A 23,064-nucleotide genomic window follows, 5' to 3' on the forward strand; every position below is an offset into this window, starting at 1 on the left:
AGTTGAAATTCAGTTTTGAAACTGAATTTAAAACTGACTTCTGACTTTAAAACCAAGAAACTCAATTTAAAACCTCCCTAGACTGATTCAAAAAATGCTCTCACCCCAACTAGTTCTCTTTTTATGTTCTTCCCCCTTCTATTTTTTTTTCTGATCTCCTCCCCTTAACTCTTGATGTCTAACCCCTTTTTATATCCCTATAGAAAGGAAGAACCTTCCTTTTAAGACAGGTTGCCCAGGGCTTAAAATAAGCCTTAAAGGCTGTCATCTCCACTTAGGATTGTCTAGGCATGGGGTTTCTTCTACTTTAAACTGCTGAAATTCAGAAAAGCAGTGGATACCCTGTTGTACAACAGGTTCCACTACCATTCTCATGTGCATCTTCAGCCTTTTATTATTAAACTCACCTTACACCTGACTTCTCATATGTAAAGATGTCAGTCAGGGTGTATTTGCACTATAGACTACTCTAATGGTTCAACCCATACTCAAATTTGCAGTCCACTTAACTTAAACTCTGAAATTTTCATTACAATTGCAGCTATAACCAATCCTTAAGTGGTTCTTGATTCAACTGAACAGGCTAAACACAGTGTAATCAATTCTAAAAAGCCTTAGTGAACAAATCAACAGTACGAATCAGATTAATACCATTCCAAACTGAAACTAATTGACGACATGTATCGAATCGACTGTGTGAATTACAACGAGCACAAATCAATAGCAGATAACCAAAACTTGAACAAGACCAGAATATGATTTCATGTTGACAGGCACGGGGATTTGTGGAAAACTTAACTGATTGACGGAACTTATTCGACTCGATTACACAAACTGTAATTATACGTAATAAACACACAGAAACAAATTCGATCGAATAAAGATCTGGGTGAGATGGACAGAATAGTTGACACAATTGGAAACAGATCAAACTGACATTCAAACATACGAACAAACATTAACAAAACAAACAACATGGAATTAACAAAGAAAAGAAGAAGAAATTCCTTAAAGGGTTAAAAATCAGATGACCATGTCTCGGATTTTGAATCGAACCTCTTTTGGGGTTGAACGGACTTTAATCGAAGTGTTCTCAACTGAGAACACTTCGATTAAAGTCTATTAGACTCCAACCTTCTCGTTTAAACGGACAAAACCTCGGATTCTGGATTTCTAGGGTTCTTAGGGCGGATTTTGGATTCGAAGTTTTCTGGTTAGATTCGGACCAAACCAAACTTGGTTTCGTCACGAGGGAGGTCAGGGGGACACCTGGTATGGATTTGGGGGGGCTTGGCATGGGTTGGGGTCCGGCTCGAATCTTCGTTTGGTGGGGGAAGATTCGAGACCCGTGGCTTGTGGATCTGTGTTCAGGGGGTCGAGATGTACTAGGGGTGTTAGTATGGGGGTCACCGGCGTTGTTGCCTTCGGGTTTACGGTGAGGGGAAAGGGTGGGGGACGCTAGGGTTCTAAGGGGTTTGGGTTTGGTGAGGGAGACGAAGAGAGGGAGGGGGGGTCTGGCTTAGGGGGCTGGGGTAGGCTTTAGATTTATATATGGGATAGGCGGTTTGATCCTGACCGTTGGATGAAGTGTGGTTGACGGACAGGATCTTTCGTTTAGGAGGAACGACGATGTTTGGTCCCAGAGGGGACTGGGTCGGTTTTTTACGGGAATGGGTCGGGCTAATGAGGCGTGTTGGGGACCGTAGGATTGAACAACATGGAAGGCTTCAATTGAACATCCTATACGGCGTCGTTTGGTTTTAAAATGGGAGTTGAATTGGACCGTTAGATATGTTTGATCAACGGTCCAGATCCGATAGGCCTTAAATGACGTCGTTTGGTGAGGCCATAGAGACCAGGGAACCGGACTGGGTCATGAAATGAATTGGGCCTGGTCCTTGGTCTCAAATTTGAGCCCAAACCCGGGTTTCTTCAATTTAAACTCCTTTCTTTTCCTTTTTTTAACTTCTAATTTAAACAAAATTCCCAACTAATTTGTAAAAAATCAAAAATAAAGCTATACAAATATTAATTAATACTTAAAAATAATTATCACACACATTAAACATTTAATTAAAAATAAAATCACTCAATGACAACAACTAGAATAAAAGATGCATATGTTTTTTTGTGATTTTTCCTTTTAAAACTAAATTATGGTTTGATTAATTCCTAATAGTAGAACGATATCCTAAACTTACACGCGACATATATTTTTTGTATTTTTATTTGACAAAACTAAACAATCACAGACAAAACTACAAATAACCACCAAAAATGCCACGTAAATTCCCAAAAAATTGTACAACAAAACCATTTGTTTTATTTTTCGATTTTCTTTTGGAGTAATTGTCGTGTAAACAAAAATCACGTGCTCACACGGACCGTACTAAATCGAGTGCGGCCGTAGGTACTCCAATGCGGACCGCATTAAATCTCATGCGGCCGCATTGCCTGTTGGCCTGGAAATCAACCTCTGTGAACCTCACTTGTGCGGACCGCATAGAATGGTGTGCGGCCGCATTGGGCCTGTTTTGCCTGAGCTTTGTCTTGTCTTGGTACTTGTGCAAGTTTCACTCCTTTTTGAGCTGATCGTTGGCATCTTGTCACTTTGTTGATCAAACCTGCAATCAAGCACAACTTGTGAGCTTTTTGGGACTATTTTGTACAAATTTCTAATCAAAACATAAGCAAGAAGGAGTGTAAAATGTATCAAAATCCCTAGTTATCAGCAAACACACAGTTTTCATATACAACTCTATTCAAAAAAATACTAGGGGTCTCTGTGTTCTTGATTCCTTATGTGACATATTATTATATCTTATGTTCATGGGTCTCAGAAAAATACGTATTTGATAAAGTTTATCCGAAAGGCATATTGATTTTTATGGCATTCCGAGAAAATCTTATTAACGTATTTCTTATGCATTTCATGCATTTATACATGTACATTGACCCATGACTAGATGACGTTATATACGCGTATATATGTATATTATATTTATATGGGATACGGGAAAAAGGTTACATCGTTATATACGCACCACCACCTGATCAGCTGGTATATGTTGAAAAAGGTTAAGGCGTTATATACGCACCACCACCTGATCTGCTGATATACGTTGATGATTTGCCCACAGTGGCTGAAATAATATGATGGGATGTCCTCAAAGACTTGATGATGTTATATACGCATATACCTATGCATGGTATGACATTTATATGCATAAGCATGACATTGTAAAAATAAAATGATTCATAGAGCTATGCAAACGTACATGTCGAGTCTTTTACTCCATGTTTCTCTCATGTCTATTATTTACCAATTTTCATTCCTTACATACTCGGTACATTATTTGTACTGACGTCCCTTTTGCCTGGGGACGTTGCATTTCATGCCCGCAAGTCCCGATAGACAGGTCGAGAACCCTCCAAGTAGGCTATCAGCTCAGCGGAAGATGTTGGTGCGCTCCATTTGCTTCGGAGTTGCTTGTTTGGTTAGTATGATTTAGACGTGTATTGTTTGGTATGGCGGGAGTCTGTCCCGACCTTTATGAAAATAATATATCCTTAGAGGCTTGTAGACAGATGTCATGTACGTAAAAGATTGTATGGCTTTGTCGTCCTATGTTCAGTGTAGGAGTGGTTATTTTGGTCTTATAGGCCCGTATGTATTATGTATAAGTTGGTATTACATGTGGTATTCTACTTATATCACGGAAGCCTTCCGGCTCAATTATCTATGACAGTATGACATGAAAAGGTACATTATATTGGTACTCGATTGAGTAAGGTATCGGGTGCCCGTCGCGGCTCATCGGTTTGGATAGTAATAACTACCTAGAGTGGAATGGAAGACCTTCATGTTCAGAAATGAAGCAAGAGCCAAAGCTAAGTTTACTATGTGGATATTCCTTCAAAACAAACTACTTACAAGTGATAAGACTCGTGCAATGGGATATGCTAGTGGACACAATATGTGTCATGTGCCAATTGCATAATGAGAGCAGAAACCATCTCTTTGTGGAATGTTTCTTTGCTCAAAGGATATGGAATAAGGTCTAAATGTGGCTTCAGATGCAACCACATGATTTGAAATCATAGAACCAATATTGGAGATGGACAATGGAGAAGGCTAAAGGAAAATCTCAAGTAGCTGTTACCTTCAAGATGATACATGTTGAGATAATCCACATGATATGGTGCGAAAGAAACAATCGAGTGTTTGAGAAGGCCAGTAAAGATGTAGATGAAATAACAAGAACTATAGCATGCGTATGTAATGCTAGAGCTAATACTAGAACTAGGAGATTACTGCAACAATTAAAATTTTGAATAGTGATTAGTGTTAGTTGACTTAATAGTTAAAAGGTGAGGTGAGAGTTTTAACTGATGTACAGGGAGATATAGTTATAGTATAGAGACATCTGACCGAGTTTGAAGTCAGGTGTGGTTTTGTAATGATTCACTTGGTGATTAATAAAAATCCTTAATTTACCAAAAAAAAAAAAAAGAATACATACTACACTAACTTGTTTTCTCCCGTACGTGAAAGATGAAACAGAAGAATAGCAGTGATGGGATTTGACTGATTTGTGTAAGTTTAATGTTGCCAGTCTAGGAAATTCCCCAAGTCCCTTTTAATTACTTTCTTGGAACCTTCCTTCCCTTTCATGGAACCCGGGAAAAAACAACTAGCAGAAAGCATTTGGCTTTCGAGTATATGTTACTCCATTATAATAAATACCCTCGTCATTTCTAACAGTTTAATTAACAGAATATGGGGGCGCTGAGATCTTCTTCCTTCTCTTACTTCACTTTTTCTTCTTATTCATTTTTGTTATCACTATTATATACTACTATCTATTCCTTCTTGCTTTTACCAAATGTGAACAGTTTCCATCCCGTGATTCATCAGTTCCCTACATTGAACAACATAACAGGCAGATCAAGAACCCTTATTTACGTTAATGAGTTTGGAGCCAAAGGAGATGGCATAACCGATGACACTAAGGTAAGAGTAAAAACTTACGCGCATCCGATGTTTACATTAACCTAAATTAATACATTTCACATATCTTCACATACACTCAGCTTAGTAAATCCCCCACCCCCTCCCCCCACCCCCACCCCACCCTTTTTTTTTTAAGGATCGATAAATTAATGTGTGTTAAATAGTTTTTATATATTTTCAGTCTTTTCATGATGTCTGGAAAATCGCATGTTCTTCACCATTACGACCAAAAATAGTAATCCCAAGTGGATATTCTTTTCTAGTTCGACCAATTGATTTTGTTGGGCCTTGCCGGTCAAAGGTGTCTCTATCAGTAAGTGCTTAACCCTAACGTTTATAACTTGTATAACACAACTATATATATATATGTTTTGCTTTCAGTTATTTTTTTAAAGTTTTTGCAATACATTATAAGATTGCAGGTTCAATTGTTGCACCGAAAGATCCTCAAGTCTGGGATGGTTTGAATCCACATAAATGGCTTTATTTCTTTAAAGTGAAATACCTGACTGTAGAAGGAGGAGGAACAATTAACGGGATGGGCCAGAAATGGTGGGCTAGTTCATGCAAGATTAATACCACCAATGTAATTATCATTTCCATATATAGAAATACTTTGTGCTTTATGGAATTCTTTCACACCATATAATTAGGTCTAACGTGATACAATCTTTTATTTTGGCAGCCCTGTCGACATGCTCCAACAGTCAGTCCTATTTCTCTCCGACCTCATTTTTTTTTACAGTTTAACTTCCATATATTGACAGTGTAAAAGGAATTTTTCACTATCAAATCACCTAACTGATAGTGTAAATTTCATCCACACTGTCAATGTATCTAAGAAGGATTTACTTTTAATAATTATTATGGTTATGATTCATTGATTTAATGATAATATATATATATACAGGCTATGACTTTCCACAAATGCAACAATCTGAAAGTGAGGGACATAAGGATGTTAAATAGTCAACAAATGCATATATCAATTTCTAAATGTATACATGTTGAAGTATCACATCTCATAGTACAAGCACCAGCTAAGAGCCCTAACACAGATGGAATTCACATAAGCTCATCTATACATGTTGGTATCAGAGATAGCAGTATTGGCACAGGTTTGTTTATTTTTGGTCTATAAAAAACAAGGTTCTGTTGTCATAATAGAAAATAGGTTTGTTTATTTTTGGTCTACGCATGTTGGTATATATCAGAGTTCATCAAAAGAGCCTTGGAGCAACGGTAAAGTTGTCTCCGTGTGACCTATAGGTTACGTGTTCGAGCTACGAACGTAGCAACTAATTCTTGCATTAGATAGACTGTCTATCACACCCCTTGGGGTACTGCTACCCTTCTCTGAACTCTACGTGAAGATGGGATACTTTGTGCATCGGACTGTCCTTATGTTGGTATCAGAGTTAGTAGTATGTTCTATTATTGTTATATTTTAATTTGTTGTAACATGCACAAATTGAATCCGGCAGGAGATGACTGTATATCTATAGTGGGCAATTCTTCAAGAATCTTGGTCAAAAACATTGCTTGTGGACCAGGCCATGGTATAAGGTAAAATGTTTTCCACTTGCTGTTTTGTTAAGATGATCATAGACAAATTAAGGTTTTTGGTTTGATGGATGATATATATGCCACATTATTTTAGCATTGGAAGCTTGGGAAAGTCAAACTCATGGTCTCAAGTGCACGATGTCAGTGTTGATGGAGCATATCTTTCCAACACAGAAAATGGTGTTAGGATAAAGACTTGGCAGGTAGTCCTATTAGTTTGCTGCTTCTCTTCGGACGTGCTAATTAGTTCAATGAATTTGAATATTCTTAATAGGAGTAACTAATAGTACTATCTTTAGTTCCATTTTATATGACATTATCTATTTATTAGTTCGTCCGCAAAAGAATGATATTTTTTTTTTATTTGGAAATATTTTAACTGTAAACTTCTAATTTTACTTTTATGATAAGTTTTTCTAATCGCACAAGTGATATGATATGTTTAACGTTACAAAAAAAAATCTTAAACTCATATCCAGTCAAACTACAACCCATAAATTGAAACATAGGAAATATCATTTTAAATTAGCCACCTTTCTCACCAGTATTCATCTTTCAGTATTTAATTTTGCTGATGCAATTCCTGTTGGTTTTTCTCATAATATCAGGGAGGTAGTGGGTTTGTCAGAAAGATTGCTTTTGCGAATTTGTGGATGGAAAATGTGTCAAATCCCATTATAATAGATCAATATTATTGTGATTCTCGACAGGCCTGCCCAAACCAGGTAAGCTGAATAATTATTAGCTTGTCAAATTGATAATAGCAGCGAAAAGTGTCAGTTTAGGGATAGATAACCCTAATTGTTCCATTCTGCACTTCTCTTACAATTGTGTTCGTGTGCATATAATTAACGTGAATATCCAATATGCAGACTTTGGCTATTAGCATTAACAGTGTATCCTTTGTGGGTATTAGAGGATCTTCAGCAACAAAAAATGCAATAACATTTGCCTGCAGTGATAGCTCCCCCTGTAGAAATCTATATTTGGAAGATATCCAACTTGTTTCATTTTTGGAGTTTCCCACAACATCGTTTTGCTGGAATGCATATGGCTCAACCTCAGGATTAAACAATCCCTCATCTTGTTTTCCCTCTGGTGAAACCATTATTCAGCTTCCCACAGAATTATCCAACTTGAGCAAGTCCATTTGATCATCTCTATGTTCAAATGTGTCGTTATATATCCTAGGCAAAGCTAGCTTAAATATAATGGTCAAGCATGTGGAAACAAGTTGATCATGACTTACTGGTCAGCAGCAGGACCAAGTAGGAAAAATGAGCAGTGTCTCATGGACCATCACACCCCTTAGGTTGCGGCCCTTTTCCGGACTCTGCGTGAAGCAGGATGCATCGTGCATCGGGCTGCTCTTTTAGTTAGCGTAAATCCCTCAAATTTTTGCAAATAAGGTGCTTGCATATTAAGTAAGTAAAATTTTGTAATGCTTCATGAGTTGAGAAGGTTATGATTTATGAATAATCTGTACTTGAAAGGATGATCTTGTTGGGATATATATTCTCATTTGACAATATTGGCCTTTTTTAGGCTTTGGCGAAAGATTACAGAATGGAGCTGCTATTGGCCCTCATTAGAGTTTTTCATTATGGGTGTGTTTGGTATGAACGAAATTTCTAATTTTTCCATGTTTGGTTGGCTTAAATGTTTTTTCTCTCATTTTACTCCAATTGGAAAAAAATATTTTCCCTATCAAGAGAATGAAAAACATTTTCCAAAACTCTTTTTTCAACCTTCCCCACTCTATTCCCCATCCCCACCAACCTACCTCCACACCCTCAGCTACCCACCCCACCTATCCTATCCCACCCTCACCCTCAATAAAAATATTATTAATAATACTTTCTTTTCATGTTGTACATAGATTTTTTTTTTTCATTTCAACAAATGGGTATATTCTTTTCATGATATAAAAGTGTATTTTTTTTCATTTTAACAAAAAAAGTACTTTCTTTTTCATGGGGACTTGGGGGAAGGACGTGAGGAGCATAGCATAAAAAATATTTTTTACTCTCAAACCAAACACTAAAAAATATTTTCCTGAAAATGTTTTTCACTCACCAACCAAATAAGGGAAAATAAGTGATAAAATCACTCATTTTCCATGGAAAACATTTTCCTTCGTACCAAACAAACCCTATATGTCTTTTACCAAAATCAGAGGTCCAACACCACAACGAAATCAATTCAAAGGGCATTATTGAAGTACTACACTAACTTTTTAGGGACAAATGCAATTTCGTTTAGGAGAGAAAATTCAGAAGGAAAAAAAAAGTTTCACATCTCCACTTATAGTTTGTAAATAGCCATCCATAACTGCATAGCAGTATCTGATATCACCTTTCTCATCTATGCGAGTGAAAAAAATAGTAATACCAAAAACAAAGTTTAAAATGAAGATGAGTATTACAACCATACAAGAATGGAGCTAACCAACATCATTATAGTAAAATCCGAAAGATACCTGTAAACTTAACATACATCGCACTGCTGGAGCCTCAGCTGTTTTGCCTAAACATACAGACTACAAATATATCTCAGAACTCGGTTGGTGGTTTCAATCTAACAAGTCTATTGATTCTATCTTTTGTCGATGTTTTCCAGCACCCCCTTCATAATAAAAAAAAAAGAACATAATCAGCAAGAGTTTTACAGTCAAAACAATATCTAATCTCTGGTCTATTGGACTAAAAAGGATCATCAATCTAAAAATCTATTTCAAGTAAAGGTAAAGAACATGTTTTTTCAAGAAACTTAGCACCAGGCAAAATCTAAATCATACATTCTCATCTATCAACTCAAAAAAAAAAAAATGTGGCTTCTCATCACATTGGTAGTTTTTGATAAAGAAATAGATTTTCTTAGCACTGTATGGTCCTCTACAAGCTTCATCCCAAGTGTGAGAGCTTCAAGTAACAAAGATTTTTATTGTTCAAAACATAAAGACAATTCCTCTTACCGCCCACACAACCTCATCCACGCACAAGCAAATCTTTCCATACTTGTCCAGGAAAAGTCTTTCCGTTAGAGGTTTCCCACATACATCCTTTTCAGCAGATGTTATAACAAAGATTGCTTCAGACACTGCAAACAAAGTCCAGAAGATCAATGGTGGATGAAGAAGAATGGTGGAAACAAAAGCAGCACAAAGACCTACGTACAAGCATAGAACATAAGTCCCAATCAGGACAGGAGGCCATGCTGCTCAACGAAAAATGACAGAGACACGGACGCAGGCTATTAGCATAATAAATATTGACTAACCAGCCGATTCATTTAATCAACCAAGTACTAGAGTTTGATTTGCTTTCTAAACTAATGTGCCACACTAGTCATACGCTTAAAGCTCAGGTATAGGCGCTCTTCAGATACCTTTATAAGGTATATATTTTTTTTCATTCATAAAATGGAGAGGATAGTACATTCACCAAAATTTTGTGTCAAACACACTCTGAACTACATGGAAGGGGCACAACTAACATTCAATGTCAAGCAGTTATTCGCATTGAGACGGAGATGATACAAACTTCAGTTTTACTTTTTACATAGTAATAGTTTCTGATGAAGCCTTGGAACACTGAACTAGGTACCACTTACACGCAAGTTCATCATATTCATCCTTGCCGACAACATAAATGCTTATATCTCCAAGCACTGTATATACAGTGTAAACCGATCTGCGCAAAAGAATATGTGAAATAAATAGAGAGCCACTTAGAACACAATACAAATTATATCATGATTAGCAGAGTATCTTATGACAAAATAAACTTTTAATTAGGTTCAGCCTGACAACATTAATTTGAGTCTAGAGAAAACATTCTTTAAATAAACTCATAAGTCATCCTGCTTCTCAAACAATATACTCTTCCACCACCCAGTTGTTTCCAGCTATATGTTTAAAAATGCGAGCCGAATGGGAAATCAAGTAAATAAAGATTAAGAGAGACAAATTTATATACTTGTGGCAAGCAACAAGGAGTTCTTCATCCTTCACCCCTCTAAGATTCTCTGAACCCAGCTTAACTAAGAAAGACCGCCAATGCAGCCGCTGCTCTGCAGGTACTCCATTAAAGCTTCACGTGAAACCATGAATATAAGGTGATAATTAGTGGCGAAGCCAGAAATTCTAACAAGGGCATTAAAAAAAAGATCTTTACGCAAATAGCTGACCATATTCACTGTTTACTTTTACTAGTCATATACATAGATTTGATTATATATGATTAGACACATATACTACACAAATTATGCATATATTATACCTCTACCGGGTATTTTTAGTTTAACCGGTTGGGTGGGCAGCTATTTGGGTTAATTCTTCGTTAAAAAAATGTAAACATGTTTGAACCATTTTTGCCACTACACTATAAATCCTTTATTATTTCAAGAAAGATAAAAAATTTATGTATATATACAAATGAAAATTTGTTTTTTCCCTACGGCACAGTGTAATTTGGATGATCCTTCCTAACATCTGGCTTTGTCACTGGTGATAATTCCTGAAATAGAATATATTTAAGGAAAATAAAATACATTTTCCTTTTCATTTTGTTCCTTTTTTTGGTTATATGATCTGGAGCAGTTAAATTCAGCAGTGTAGCTAATAATTAGATTTCACATAACAACAACATTACAATTCTGAAGAGGTGTGGGTTACAGTGGGTACATTTTAGGAAAATTAATTTATATACAGTTCAAAGTCATAAGCAATTTATACACGAGCGCCAATATGCTGCATCTGCCTCTAAGATTAAAGATTAAATGTTCCAGATAAGAACATTTCCCTCAAAAGACCAAAATTCAGACCCCAATTTAAGCACCTCAGTCGCTTACGCTGGAAAGTGAACCATATTTTGGGGAGAGGAGGGGAGATTACGAGAAACAGATGGAGATGAGCTGTGGATTACCGTTTGACGAGGATGTTGCCCTCGGAGTTGGCGAATAACACCGCCAAAAAAAAATTCTCACTCTTTTCCGATGCGATCGCTTGCTAATCCGACCAACGAAAGCGGATCTCAAAAAGACGTCGTTTTTGTTGCTAAGAAATTTGGAGAATTATAGTGTGTTTTTTTTCTTCTTCTACTTTTCTTTCTAGAACTAGAAAGGGGTCAAATTTGACTTTAAAGCGTACGAAATTGTCCAAAATTGTCTTCTGATAGTAGTTTGGTGAAATCTATAGAGTCCGGAACCAAAATATTATTTTTTTTAATTCAAAATACTTAAATAGGTAGAAAAAAATTTAATGATCAAAATAATAAAACGCGATTATGAAATACGTTTTACCTTAACGATCGTTTGAAACGTTAAGATAAAATATAATTTAATATATAGAACGTGGTTTCAAACCGCATTTTCTACCCTTTAAGCTTTCCTCCCTTTAAATGCAGTGGCTGCCGCTCCCATTTTTGTAAAAACCTACTACTATAGTAAGTACCCTTCTCTGACACACTTGCCTCCCCGCCATATCCCAAATCCCCATAATCCTCTTCATCTTATTTGAAACAATAATTTCTACTAACAAAAAAACAAACTAATTCTTAACATTGTTTGGATATATTCTTTTACGTATGCAGAAAAATAAATATGTATTCTTGCACTGAAAATTTTAAGTATTACTTTTAATGGTCGTACAAGTATATTAATAAGAATATACCGGATATATTATTATTATTCTTGTTATTAATAGACGAACAAGTATAATGCTATAAGAATAAGATGAATTAAGAATCTAAATTTGAAGGATTTAGACTTTAAATTATAGGATCCACTATACTTTTAAAATTATAGATTTAAAATTTAATAATATAATATAAGTTACATTCGTTGATGTCAAAGAAAAGGACAAATGAAAGGAAGAGGGACATGTTCATGTACTCTTATTGCGGTGGACGTTTAACACAACTTTGGGTTAGTTTAAGAACAATTTATCCTTTTTTTAAGAAATCAACAAGAGTATTTTGTATTTTGAAAACCAAAGATAACATAAATGAAGACATTAGTTCTGACTTGAAATTAAAATTTTGAGATTATTACACTACTATTTTGAGATTATTAAACTTTATTTCATATTAGTCTCAACTTGAAAATGTGGACTTAAATGACTAACAATATGAACTAACAAAGATTAATTTGTTTTGTTTTTTACTCTTGGAATAATATACTAAAAGTTTTGTCACTTCATGAAAGTAGTACTTAACAAACGAAACTACAAAAAAGTTAGGGAAACAAATATAGCATTGATGAAGTTATAAGCATAAACAAAAGACAAAAGTAAAAGAAATAGACTAAAAGGAAGAAGGTAGGGTTTTATAGAGTGTGAGTGGGACCCATTTAGTGGGCAGCCAGTCCATTTAATGGGAGGAAAACTGAAAGTGTAGAAAATGCGATTTGAAACATATTTTGATCACGAAGTTTTTTTCCCACCTATTTAAGTATTTTGAGTCCAAAAAGACAACATTTTGGTCCCGGATTCAAAATCTATACTTCCCGTTACAAAAATGACATTGTTTAGCAACCGTGATGTTACATGACATTTGTACAAAGGTCAAGCACTCAAACTATGCGAATGATCCATATCTGCCCCTGGGCTTTGAATAACATGTCAATCTTTTGGAGGCAACATACGTCTTCTTTAACAACTCCCAAGCCTCAAATTAGCGTGATGAAACTCAAACATGAATTAGTTGCACAATCATATCGAATTCTTATTTCTGCCGAACTTTATCGACACATCTCCTTCACCAATCCTTATAAGATAACTAATAATGATCTCCATATTGACCTCTTATTATGATTCTAAACAAGCTCAAGATGATTGAGCTCCAATGAAGTTCTCTAGAATATTCTGAAATAAGGAGAAGATAGGAGAGAGAGAGAGAGAAAGAGAGAGAGAGAGTGAGTGAGTGAGAGCATCGACAAAATCTCCATGTATTTGGTATAATGAGAATTCTTTAATCAACTCTACTAATTTTTAGGTATATGTATTGTGTACATGCATACAGTTGTACTACTCATATGTATGTAAGTCAACTAAACTAATTAACTATACCAACTAACTATAGAAACAGTACAATGAATAAAGTGTGGAATAATAATAAGTACACTAAATACCCCCCTCTCCCTCCGCCCTCTGCCCCCTCAAGTCGGAAGTGAGGTCTTCACAGCCAACTTGCCTACAACAGCTGAATGTTTGGCCCCTGTGAGGGCCTTAATAAGAATGTCAGTCAACTGATTGTGAGTAGCCACATGATAAAGAAAGATTAGGCCTTCGTGAAGCTTGGTTCTTACAAAGTAACATTCTACTTCAATATAGGGGGAATGGCCTAAAATGCCTTTTACTATATGAAATAAGACAGGCTAGCCCTCCGTTAAAAGTTGGTCTCTATTCTGCCCTTGCCGTCACCAAATGGGCTCGTATATGCCCTCCATCACTAACGGAAGACTCATAAAGCCACGTGGAATACATATGAGGGCAAGTTAGACCTAGTTCGAATTGTACAAGGGCATATATGAGTCAGTTATAATAGTCATTTCTCAAGCACTTCACAGCTCCATATCAGTTTACTTAGTCACCTAGTTGACAACACCTAACTAGTTATCATAGCAAATAAACTCAGTCATAGACACAGCAAATGAATGGTAATGACTTTATTAAATCATTGTATAAAAACATAAAGCTTCATTACATAATAAAACACAATAATTAAGCCACAATAACACTAACATTACATATCATTTCGCACTAATCCAAAGAACATAACAAGACATCCCAATATCACACACATGAAAATCCACATCTTCTTCGAAATTTAGCATCAAGCACAACGGAGTACTCTAAATCGGTCACTTTCTTCATTAGAACATTTCTTTTCAATTTCAAGGTCTTTATTCCTCCATGATGGACGAGCATCATAACATTTTCAAGATCAAATTTTCCTTTGGAGAGAATTTCTTTCACGGATTAGAGCTTTCTTTTCCTTCTTTAAACTGCATATGAGATTTGAAATTTTAGGAGAAAGCTCTTCATCTTGCCATTCCCAATAGGAATATTTTTCTTCCTAAAAACCAAAAATAAATAAAATAAATTTACAAGCAAATCGGAATAATTAAAAGAACCCATCAAAAAATTTACTTACCTCATGCTTCGGACACTTGAAAAACCTTCTCCTAGCATTTAAAGGTGTCCATGCCATGAAATAATTGGCAGTAAGTCCATAATGACACCTAATTCGACCCATTTGAGCTACTAGAACATTTCGTCATTGTCTTTTTTATGATTCGACCTCTTTGAGCTACTAGGATTTAATGAAGTCATTGCCGTTCATTTGAATGTTTGTGTCTATGACTTAGTTTATTTGTTGTGATAATTAATTTGGTGTTGACAAATAGGTGTCTAAGTAAATTGATATGGAGTTGTGAAGTGTTTGAGAAACGACTATCATAACTGACTCATATATGCCCCTGTACAATTCAAACTAGGTCTAACTTGCCCTCATATATATTCCACTTGGCTTTATGAGTCTTCCGTTAGTGATGGAGGGCATATACGAACCCATTTGTTGACGGCAAGGGCAGAATAGAGACCAACTTTTAACGGAGGGCTAGCCTGTCCTATGTTTTGAGCATATAAAGGATCATGCCGGCCTTATAAGCCCGTACGTCATATGTATAAGTTTGGATTACATGTTAGATCATCCAATGACGAGTATTTCTCCATGTTTTATTGTACTTATCTCACACAGCCTCTCTGGCTCATTTACCTATGATAGTATGATACGAAAGATACATTACGTAGGTACTTGATTGAGTAAGGTACTGGGTGCCCGTTGCGTCCTATTGGTTTGGGTCGTGACATGAACTTCAAGTTTTGACAAAGCGAGCCCGGGGTCGATTTTTAACTTTTTGGGAAAAACATTGGGAAATCTATATTCATGCATTAGAATTGGTTTATTTAGTATTTATTAATGTTATTAAGTAAATTATGACTAGATACAAGCGGATTGGAAGTGGAACCAAGAGGTAAAACGGTAATTGAGGCTTGATTTTTATCCGTAGAATTGAGGTAAGTGTTTGGTCTAACCTTAGCTTGAGAGAATAAGAGTTGTGGTCTTATTTGCTACGTGTTAGTATTGAGTACGACATATAGGTGTGGTGACGAGTGTCTATAACATTGGTATCAAGCATGCCTGTGAGTCTTATACCATGAATGTTGTGACTCTAATATGTATTGTTCATCCATAAATTGATGATTATCAATGTTGAACAAGACTTATGATAATTTCTTGGTAATTGACCATTGTTGAGTATTGACTTAAGTTGAGATTTATTTTGTGAAGTAACTATTGAAACAATATTGGTTATAGCCGATTCTCTTGCCGGGATGTTATTGTTTCTATTGTTGATTCTCTTGCTGGGACGTATTGTTTCTATTGTTTAGGCGAGGAAAAGTGTAAAGCACGAAGGGTAATGTCGTGCATGATATTGTGAGTGAGTGTTAATGCACGAAGGGTGATGCTGTGCCGATATTGTAAGTGTTAATGCACGAAGGATGATGCTGTGTCGATATTGTGAGTGTTAATGCACCAAGGGTGATGTCGTGCCATGATTATGAGAGTTAATGCACGAAGGGTGATGCCGTGCCGATTCTATTGTTTCTTATGGTAAGGACGAGTGTAAAAGCACGAAGGGTGATGTCGTGCACATGTCATTGTTTCATTATTCCTGTTGATACGAATATGGTGTTCTTTATGCTTATCTACTGAATTATTGTTAGAATTTAATATTTCCCCGCAGCATGTTCCCCTTCCCATCTTTATTTGTTATTTCCTGTTATTATAGTTCTATTTGTGTATGATTTAACTACATAGGTTTATATGGTTGTCGTGTCCTTGCCTCGTCACTACTTCGTCGAGGTTAGGCTCGACACTTACCAGTACATGGGGTCGGTTGTATTGATATTGCACTCTGCACTCTTTTATGCAGATTTCGGTGCCGAACCTTGTGAGTAACTTGAGGTAGCTGCCTTCAGTCCAAGGAGACCAAGGTAAATCTGCTAGTATCTGCAGAGCCTGAAGTCCCCCTTTTCCCGCTTTAGTTTTTTGTTGTCTCTTTTCAATTCGAGAACAGTTGTACTTCTTACAAACTTGTATTATAGTAAATCTTAGTCGTTCGTGGATTGTGACACCCGATCTTTGGGGTAGCTATGTATTAGACTGTTGGTTTGCTATATCACTTCCACATTTTTTAATTATTTTGCTTAGCTAATATCTGATTCTGTTTGATTAATAAAAATGGTGGTAAAAATTGTAATCATCGGCTTGCCTAGCTTTTATGAGTAGGCACCATCACGACTCCCGAGGGTGGGAAATCCAAATCGTGACAAGTTGGTATCAGAGCTCTAGGTTGTCGAGGTCTCACAATTCACGAACAAATTAGGTAGAGTCTAAGGGATCAGTATGGAGACGTCTGTACTTATCCCCCAGAGGCTATAAAGTTTAGGAAAACTTCACATCTATTCTTTCCAGTCATGTGACTTGGTTTCTCAAATTTTAATTGAACTCACACTCTGTACTTTCATAGATGATGAGAACATGTACCGCTTCATCAGCTGACCAACAGCCCGAGCCCCCAGTAGCAGCTCTTGTGAGGGGTAGAGGCTGAGGCCGTGCTAGAGGCCAAGTTAGAGGCAGGGCTCAGCCCAAAGCTCGAGCAGCAGCACCAGTGGCAAAGCCTCAAGTAGAGTTTGAGGATGAGGTTCCGGCCCAAACAGTTCCAGCAGGGTCAGTGCAGGTTCCAGTGGGGTTCATCGCCACCCTGGTACTCCAGGATGCTCTGGTCCGTCTAGTGGGCCTTATGGAGAGTGTCACTCAGGCAGGCATATTCCCTGTAGCACCAGCTGTCTCCTAGGCTGGAGGAGGAGCCCAAACTCCTACGACTCGCACTCCAGAGCAGATGGCTCCCCAGTTTCAGACTCCAGTAGCTCTGCTAGTTGGGGTAGTCCAGTCGGGTGTTGTAGCTCAAACCGGTGATGGAGCAGCTATGTCTATTGATGCCTTGTGGAAACTGGACAGGTTCACCAAGCTTTTTACTACCACATATGGCGGTACATCTTCAGAGGATCCCCAGGACTATTTGAACAACTGTCATGAGGTTCTATGAAACATGGGGATAGTGGAGACCAATGGGGTCGACGTTGCTGCTTTTTATCTGTCAGGTTACGCCAAGACTTGGTTGAGGGATTATTGTTTGTCTATACCAGCAGGGTCATTGTCTTTGACTTGGGATTAGTTCTCTCAGCTATTTTTGGAGAAGTTTCTTCCTATCACTCAGAGGGAGGACTATCAGAGGCAGTTTGAGCGTCTCTAGTAGGGTTCTATGACCGTCACTCAGTACGAGACCAGATTTATTGACTTGGCCCGTCATACTCTTCTTATACTTCCCACCGAGAGAGAGAGGGTAAGGAGGTTTATTGAGGGATTAGATCAGCCTATCAGATTGTAGAAGGCTAAGAAGAAAGGGAGTGAGATTTCTTTCTAGGATGCAGCTAATGTGGCTAGGCGAGTTGAGATGGTTCTATCACAGGGGAGTGGTCGGGGGTCTGACAAGAGGCCTCGTCATTCTAACAGGTTCAGTGGTGCCTCGTCTGGAGGCAGGGATTCTTTTAGTAGAGGCCATCCCCCCAAATCGTGATTCTCATATGCAGTATTCAGATCAGCTACCCTATAGTGCACTACCAGCTCCTATCAGTGCACCTTCACTCCAGAGTTTTTAGGGTGGTTACTCAGGCCGTCAGGGTCAGTTTCAGGGTCAGTAGTCCTAGCAACCGAGGACTTGTTATATTTGTGGTGATCCAAGGCACATTGTTAGATTTTGCCCTCGATCATCGAGCAGTTCTCAGCAGCAGGGTTCTCGTGCCATGGTTCAGGCACCAGATGTTCCACTGCCTACTCGGCCAACTAGAGGTAGGGGTCAGGAAGCTAGAGATGGAGGTCGAGGTGTTAGAGGTGGAGATCAGGTTGCTAGAGGTGGAGGCCAACCAGTAGGAGGCCGTCCCGGGGAGGTAGTTCAGAGTGGTGTGGCCCAGCCCCGATGTTATGCTTTCCCAGCCAGGCATGAGGCCGAGGCATCCGATGCCATTATCATAGGTACGGTTTCAGTTTGCAGTAGAGATGTTTCAGTTCTATTTGATCCAGGGTCTACATACTCCTATGTGTCATCTTATTTTGCTACATATTTGGTTGTGCCCCGTGATTCTTTGAGTGCTCATGTATATGTGTCCACACCGATAGGTGATTCTATTATTGTAGATCGTGTCTATCACTCATATGTGGTTATTATTGAGGGTCGTGAGACCCGTGTAGATCTCCTACTTCTGGATATGGTTGATTTTAATGTCATATTGGGGATAGATTGGTTATCACGTTATCTCACCATATTGGACTGTCACAACAAGACCGTGACCTTAGCCTTGCCAGGTTTGCCTCGATTGGAGTGGAGAGGGACTCCCAGTCATTCTGTCAGTAGGGTTGTTTCTTATATGAAGGCTCGGCGTAAGGTCGAGAAAGGGTGTTTAGCTTACTTGGCATATGTTTGTGATTCTAGTGTTGAGGTTCCTTCTATGGATTCCGTGCCAGTTGTTCATGAGTTTCCAAAAGTATTTCGTGCAGACCTGATGGGGATGCCACCCGACAGGGATATTGACTTTTGTATTGATTTGACTCCGGGCACTCAGCCCATTTCTATTCCGCCATATCGTATGGCCCCACAAAAGTGGAAGGAATTGAAGGAGCAACTGCAAATCTTGCTTGACAAGGGCTTTATTAGACCTAGTGTCTCGCCCTGGGGTGCGTCGGTGTTGTTTGTTAAGAAGAAGGATGGGTCGATGAGGATGTGTATAGATTATCGGCAGTTGAACAAGGTCACCATCAAGAACAAGTATCCATTGTCGATGATTGATGACTTGTTTGATCAGCTTTAGGGTGCCAAAGGTTTTCGAAGATTGATTTGAGATCTGGCTATCATCGGTTGAGGATTAGGGCATCTGATGTCCCTAAGATAGCTTTTCGCACTCAGTACGTGCATTATGAGTTCTTAGTGATGTCATTTGGATTGACAAATGCCCCCACAACTTTTATGGATTTGATGAACCGGGTTTTCAAGTCTTATCTGGATTCCTTTGTGATTGTCTTCATTGATGATATTTTGATTTACTCCCGCAACCGAGAGGAGCATGAGCAGCATCTTCGAGTCGTTCTTCAGACTTTGAGAGACAGTCAGTTGTATGCTAAGTTTTCGAATTGTGATTTTTGGTTGAGTTCAATAGCCTTCTTGGGTCATGTTGTATCAGCAGAGGGTATTCAGGTGGATCCGAGGAAGATAAAGGTAGTCAAGGAATGGCCTAGACCCACATCAGCTACAGAGATCCGGAGTTTCTTGGGTTTGGCTGGTTATTACCATCGGTTTGTGGAAGGGTTTTCATCTATATCAGCCCCGATGACCCGGTTGACCTAGAAGGATGCCTAGTTCAGGTGGTCTGAGGAATGTGAGGTGAGCTTTCAAAAGCTCAAGATAGCTTTGACTATGGCGCCGGTGTTGGTTTTGCCCATAGGTTCAGGGTCATACATAGTATATTGTGACGCATCTCGTATTGGACTTGGTGCGGCGTTGATGTAGAATGGCAAGGTTATTGCATATGCTTCGCGATAGTTGAATATTTACGAGAAGAATTACCCAGTTCATGATTTGGAGCTAGCAGCCATTGTTCACGCGCTGAATATTTGGAGGCATTATTTATATGGCATGTCTTGTGAGGTGTTCACGGATCACAAGAGTCTACAGTATTTGTTCAAGCAGAAGGAGCTAAATTTGAGGCAGAGAAGGTGGTTGGAGCTATTGAAAGACTGTGATATCACCATCTTTTATCATTCGGGGAAGGCCAATGTAGTGGCCGATGCTTTGAGTAGGAAGTCAGCTAGTATGGGTAGCCTTGCGTATATTTCGGTCGGTGAGAGACCGCTTTCTTTCGATGTTCAGGCTTTAGACAATCTGTTTGTAAAGTTGGATATTTCTGAGCCCAACCGTGTTTTAGCTTGTACAGTCGCTCGATCTTCATTAATTGAGCATATCAGAGATGGGCAATATGATGATCCTCATTTGCTTGTCCTTAGAGACACAGTGCGGTATGGTGGTGCCAAGCAGGTTACAGTTGGAGATGATGGAGTTTTGAGGATGTAGGGTTGAGTTTTTTGCCTAATGTGGATGGACTTCGTGAGTTGATTCAAGAGGAGGCCCATAGTTCCCGGTATTCTATTCATCTAGGCACCGCTAAGATGTATCAGGATTTGCGGCAGCATTATTGGTGGAGGAGGATGAAGAAGGATATTGTTGCACTCGATGTTTGAATTGTTAGAAGGTAAAGTACGAGCATCAGAGACCTGGTGGTTCACTTCAAAAGATTGATATTCCCTAGTGGATGTGGGAGCGTATCACTATGGACTTCATTGTTGGACTCCCACGGACTCAGAGGAAGTTCGATGCGGTATGGGTTATTATTGATAGGCTGACCAAGTCAGCGCATTTCATTCTTGTGGCAGTTTCATATTCTTCGGAGTAGTTGGCAGAGATCTATATCCGTGAGATTGTTCGTCTTCATGGTGTGCCCGTGTCTATTATTTCTAACCAAGGTACGCAGTTTACCTCGCATTTCTGGAGGGCAATTCAGTGTGAGTTGGGTACACGGGTCAAGTTGAGCACATCATTTCATCCTCAGACGGACGAACAGTCCGAGCGTACTACTCAGATTTTGGAGGATATGCTCCAAGCATACGTTATTGACTTTGGAGGTTTGTGGGATCAGTTCTTGCCATTAGCAGAGTTTGCCTACAACAATAACTATCAGTCGAGCATCCAGATGGCTACCTATGAGGAATTATATGGTAGACGGTGTCGATCGCCGGTTGGGTGGTTTGAGCCTGGAGAGAGGCTCGGTTGTTGGGTACAGAACTAGTACAGGATGCCTTGGACAAGGTTAAGATCATTCAAGATAGGCTTCATACAACTCAGTCCATGCAAAAGAGTTATGCCGACCGTAAGGTTCGTTATGTGGCATTCATGGTTGGAGAGCGAGTATTGCTTCGGGTGTCGCCCATGAAGGGTGTGATGAGATTTGGAAAGAAGTGAAATCTAAGCCCTAGGTTGATCGGTCCTTTTAAGATCCTTGATCGAGTGGGAGAGGTGGCTTACAGACTTGCGTTGCCGCCGAGTTTATCAGCTGTGCATCCAGTGTTTCATATGTCCATGCTTTGGAAGTATCACGGCGATCCATCCCACGTGTTAGACTGTAGCACTATCCAATTGGACAAGGACTTGACCTATGAGCAGAGCCGGTAGCTATTCTAGACCCAGGTTCGTCAGTTGAGATCGAAGAATTTTCCTTTAGTTCGTGTCCAGTGGAGAGGTCAGCCTGTTGAGGCAGCGACCTGGGAGTCCGAGTCCGATATGCGGAGCCAATATCCCCATCTTTTCCCCGATTCAGGTGCTTTTCTATCCGTTCAAGGACAAACGGTTGTTTTAGAGGTAGAGAATGTGATAATCCAAAAGGTTATCTCTTGTTTTAGAAGTCAAATATGTGTTCTGACGCCTTAAAACCTCCTTATGTCTCACCTCGATTTATGTGCGTAGTCCGAGCGCGTTTTCGGAAAGTTTTTATGTGAAATTTAAGAGAAATATTGAATTTAGCCTTTAAAATAAATTAAAGTTGACTTCGGTCAATATTTTTGGTAAACGGACCTGAATCCGTGATTTGACGGTCCCCTAGGGTCCGTAGTAAAATATGGGACTTGGGCATATGCTCAGAATCGAATTCCGAGGTCTCTAGCCCGAGAACAAAATTTTTAAAGAAAATTATTTGCTGGAAAATATAAAGACTTTTGGAAATGAAATGGTGTGTGTTCTTTATGGTACCTGGCCCGAATTTTGGTTTCGAAGCCCGGTACAGGTTTTAAAAAATATTTAAGTCGAATCTGTGAAATTTGGTACGAATCGGAGTTGATTTGATATAAATCGAACCCTAGGTTGAGAAAATAGAAAATTTGAACTATCTTATAAATTTCATGAATTTGAGGTTAAATTCGTAGTTGTTGATGTTATTTTGATGATTTAATCGCATGAGCAAGTCCGCATGATGTTTTTAGACTTGCGTGCATGTTTTGTTTGGAGCCCCAGGGGCTTGGGTGAGTTTTGGATAGGTCACGGGGTGATTTGGACTTAGGAAACTCAGCTGTGCATCTGGTATTTTTGCACAGGCCTCTGATCTCGCAATTGGGAGATTAGGCTTCGCAATTGCGAAGTGAACAAGCCTGTGAAATGCGATAATTATGTCGCAAATTCTAACCAGGCTTGAGCAGGCCAGTCTCGCAAATGCGAACTCTGGGCCGGAATTGCGAAGGCCCTTCTGTCGCAAATGTGAC

The 23,064-nt window shown here is 38.7% G+C and overlaps 1 protein-coding gene and 1 pseudogene across 2 annotated transcripts; one reads left to right on the forward strand and one right to left on the reverse strand.

The window, feature by feature from the left end:
* The first annotated feature begins 4,752 nt into the window (after positions 1-4,752).
* On the forward strand, positions 4,753-8,109 carry LOC107782016 (putative polygalacturonase At1g80170). 2 transcript variants are annotated; one of them, XM_075218957.1, is made up of 9 exons: positions 4,753-5,014; positions 5,196-5,327; positions 5,430-5,600; positions 5,700-5,720; positions 5,925-6,132; positions 6,499-6,580; positions 6,675-6,783; positions 7,189-7,305; positions 7,453-8,109. In XM_075218957.1, the coding sequence occupies exons 1-9, from the start codon at positions 4,781-4,783 to the stop codon at positions 7,732-7,734; spliced, it is 1,356 nt and encodes a 451-aa protein (XP_075075058.1). In that variant the 5' UTR covers positions 4,753-4,780; the 3' UTR covers positions 7,735-8,109. The 2 variants fall into 2 exon arrangements, with proteins under 2 accessions (XP_075075058.1, XP_075075059.1); XM_075218958.1 differs by lacking the exon at positions 5,700-5,720.
* A 909-nt stretch (positions 8,110-9,018) lies between these two features.
* The window catches only part of LOC107782015 (uncharacterized), a 45,992-nt pseudogene continuing 31,946 nt past the window's right edge, over positions 9,019-23,064 (reverse strand).

The sequence above is a fragment of the Nicotiana tabacum genome, chromosome 8 (genome assembly GCF_000715075.1).
Source record: "Nicotiana tabacum cultivar K326 chromosome 8, ASM71507v2, whole genome shotgun sequence".
Classification (NCBI taxonomy): domain Eukaryota; kingdom Viridiplantae; phylum Streptophyta; class Magnoliopsida; order Solanales; family Solanaceae; genus Nicotiana; species Nicotiana tabacum.

What these genes read in the sequence shown, in the direction of transcription:
- LOC107782016 (XM_075218957.1), top strand. Translation starts at nt 4,781, where the DNA reads ATGGGGGCGCTGAGATCTTCTTCCTTCTCTTACTTCACTTTTTCTTCT. An exon ending in GGTCAAAGGTGTCTCTATCA is followed by an intron (nt 5,328 to 5,429) that starts GTAAGTGCTTAA and finishes ATACATTATAAG; the next exon opens with ATTGCAGGTTCAATTGTTGC. An exon ending in AGATAGCAGTATTGGCACAG is followed by an intron (nt 6,133 to 6,498) that starts GTTTGTTTATTT and finishes TGAATCCGGCAG; the next exon opens with GAGATGACTGTATATCTATA.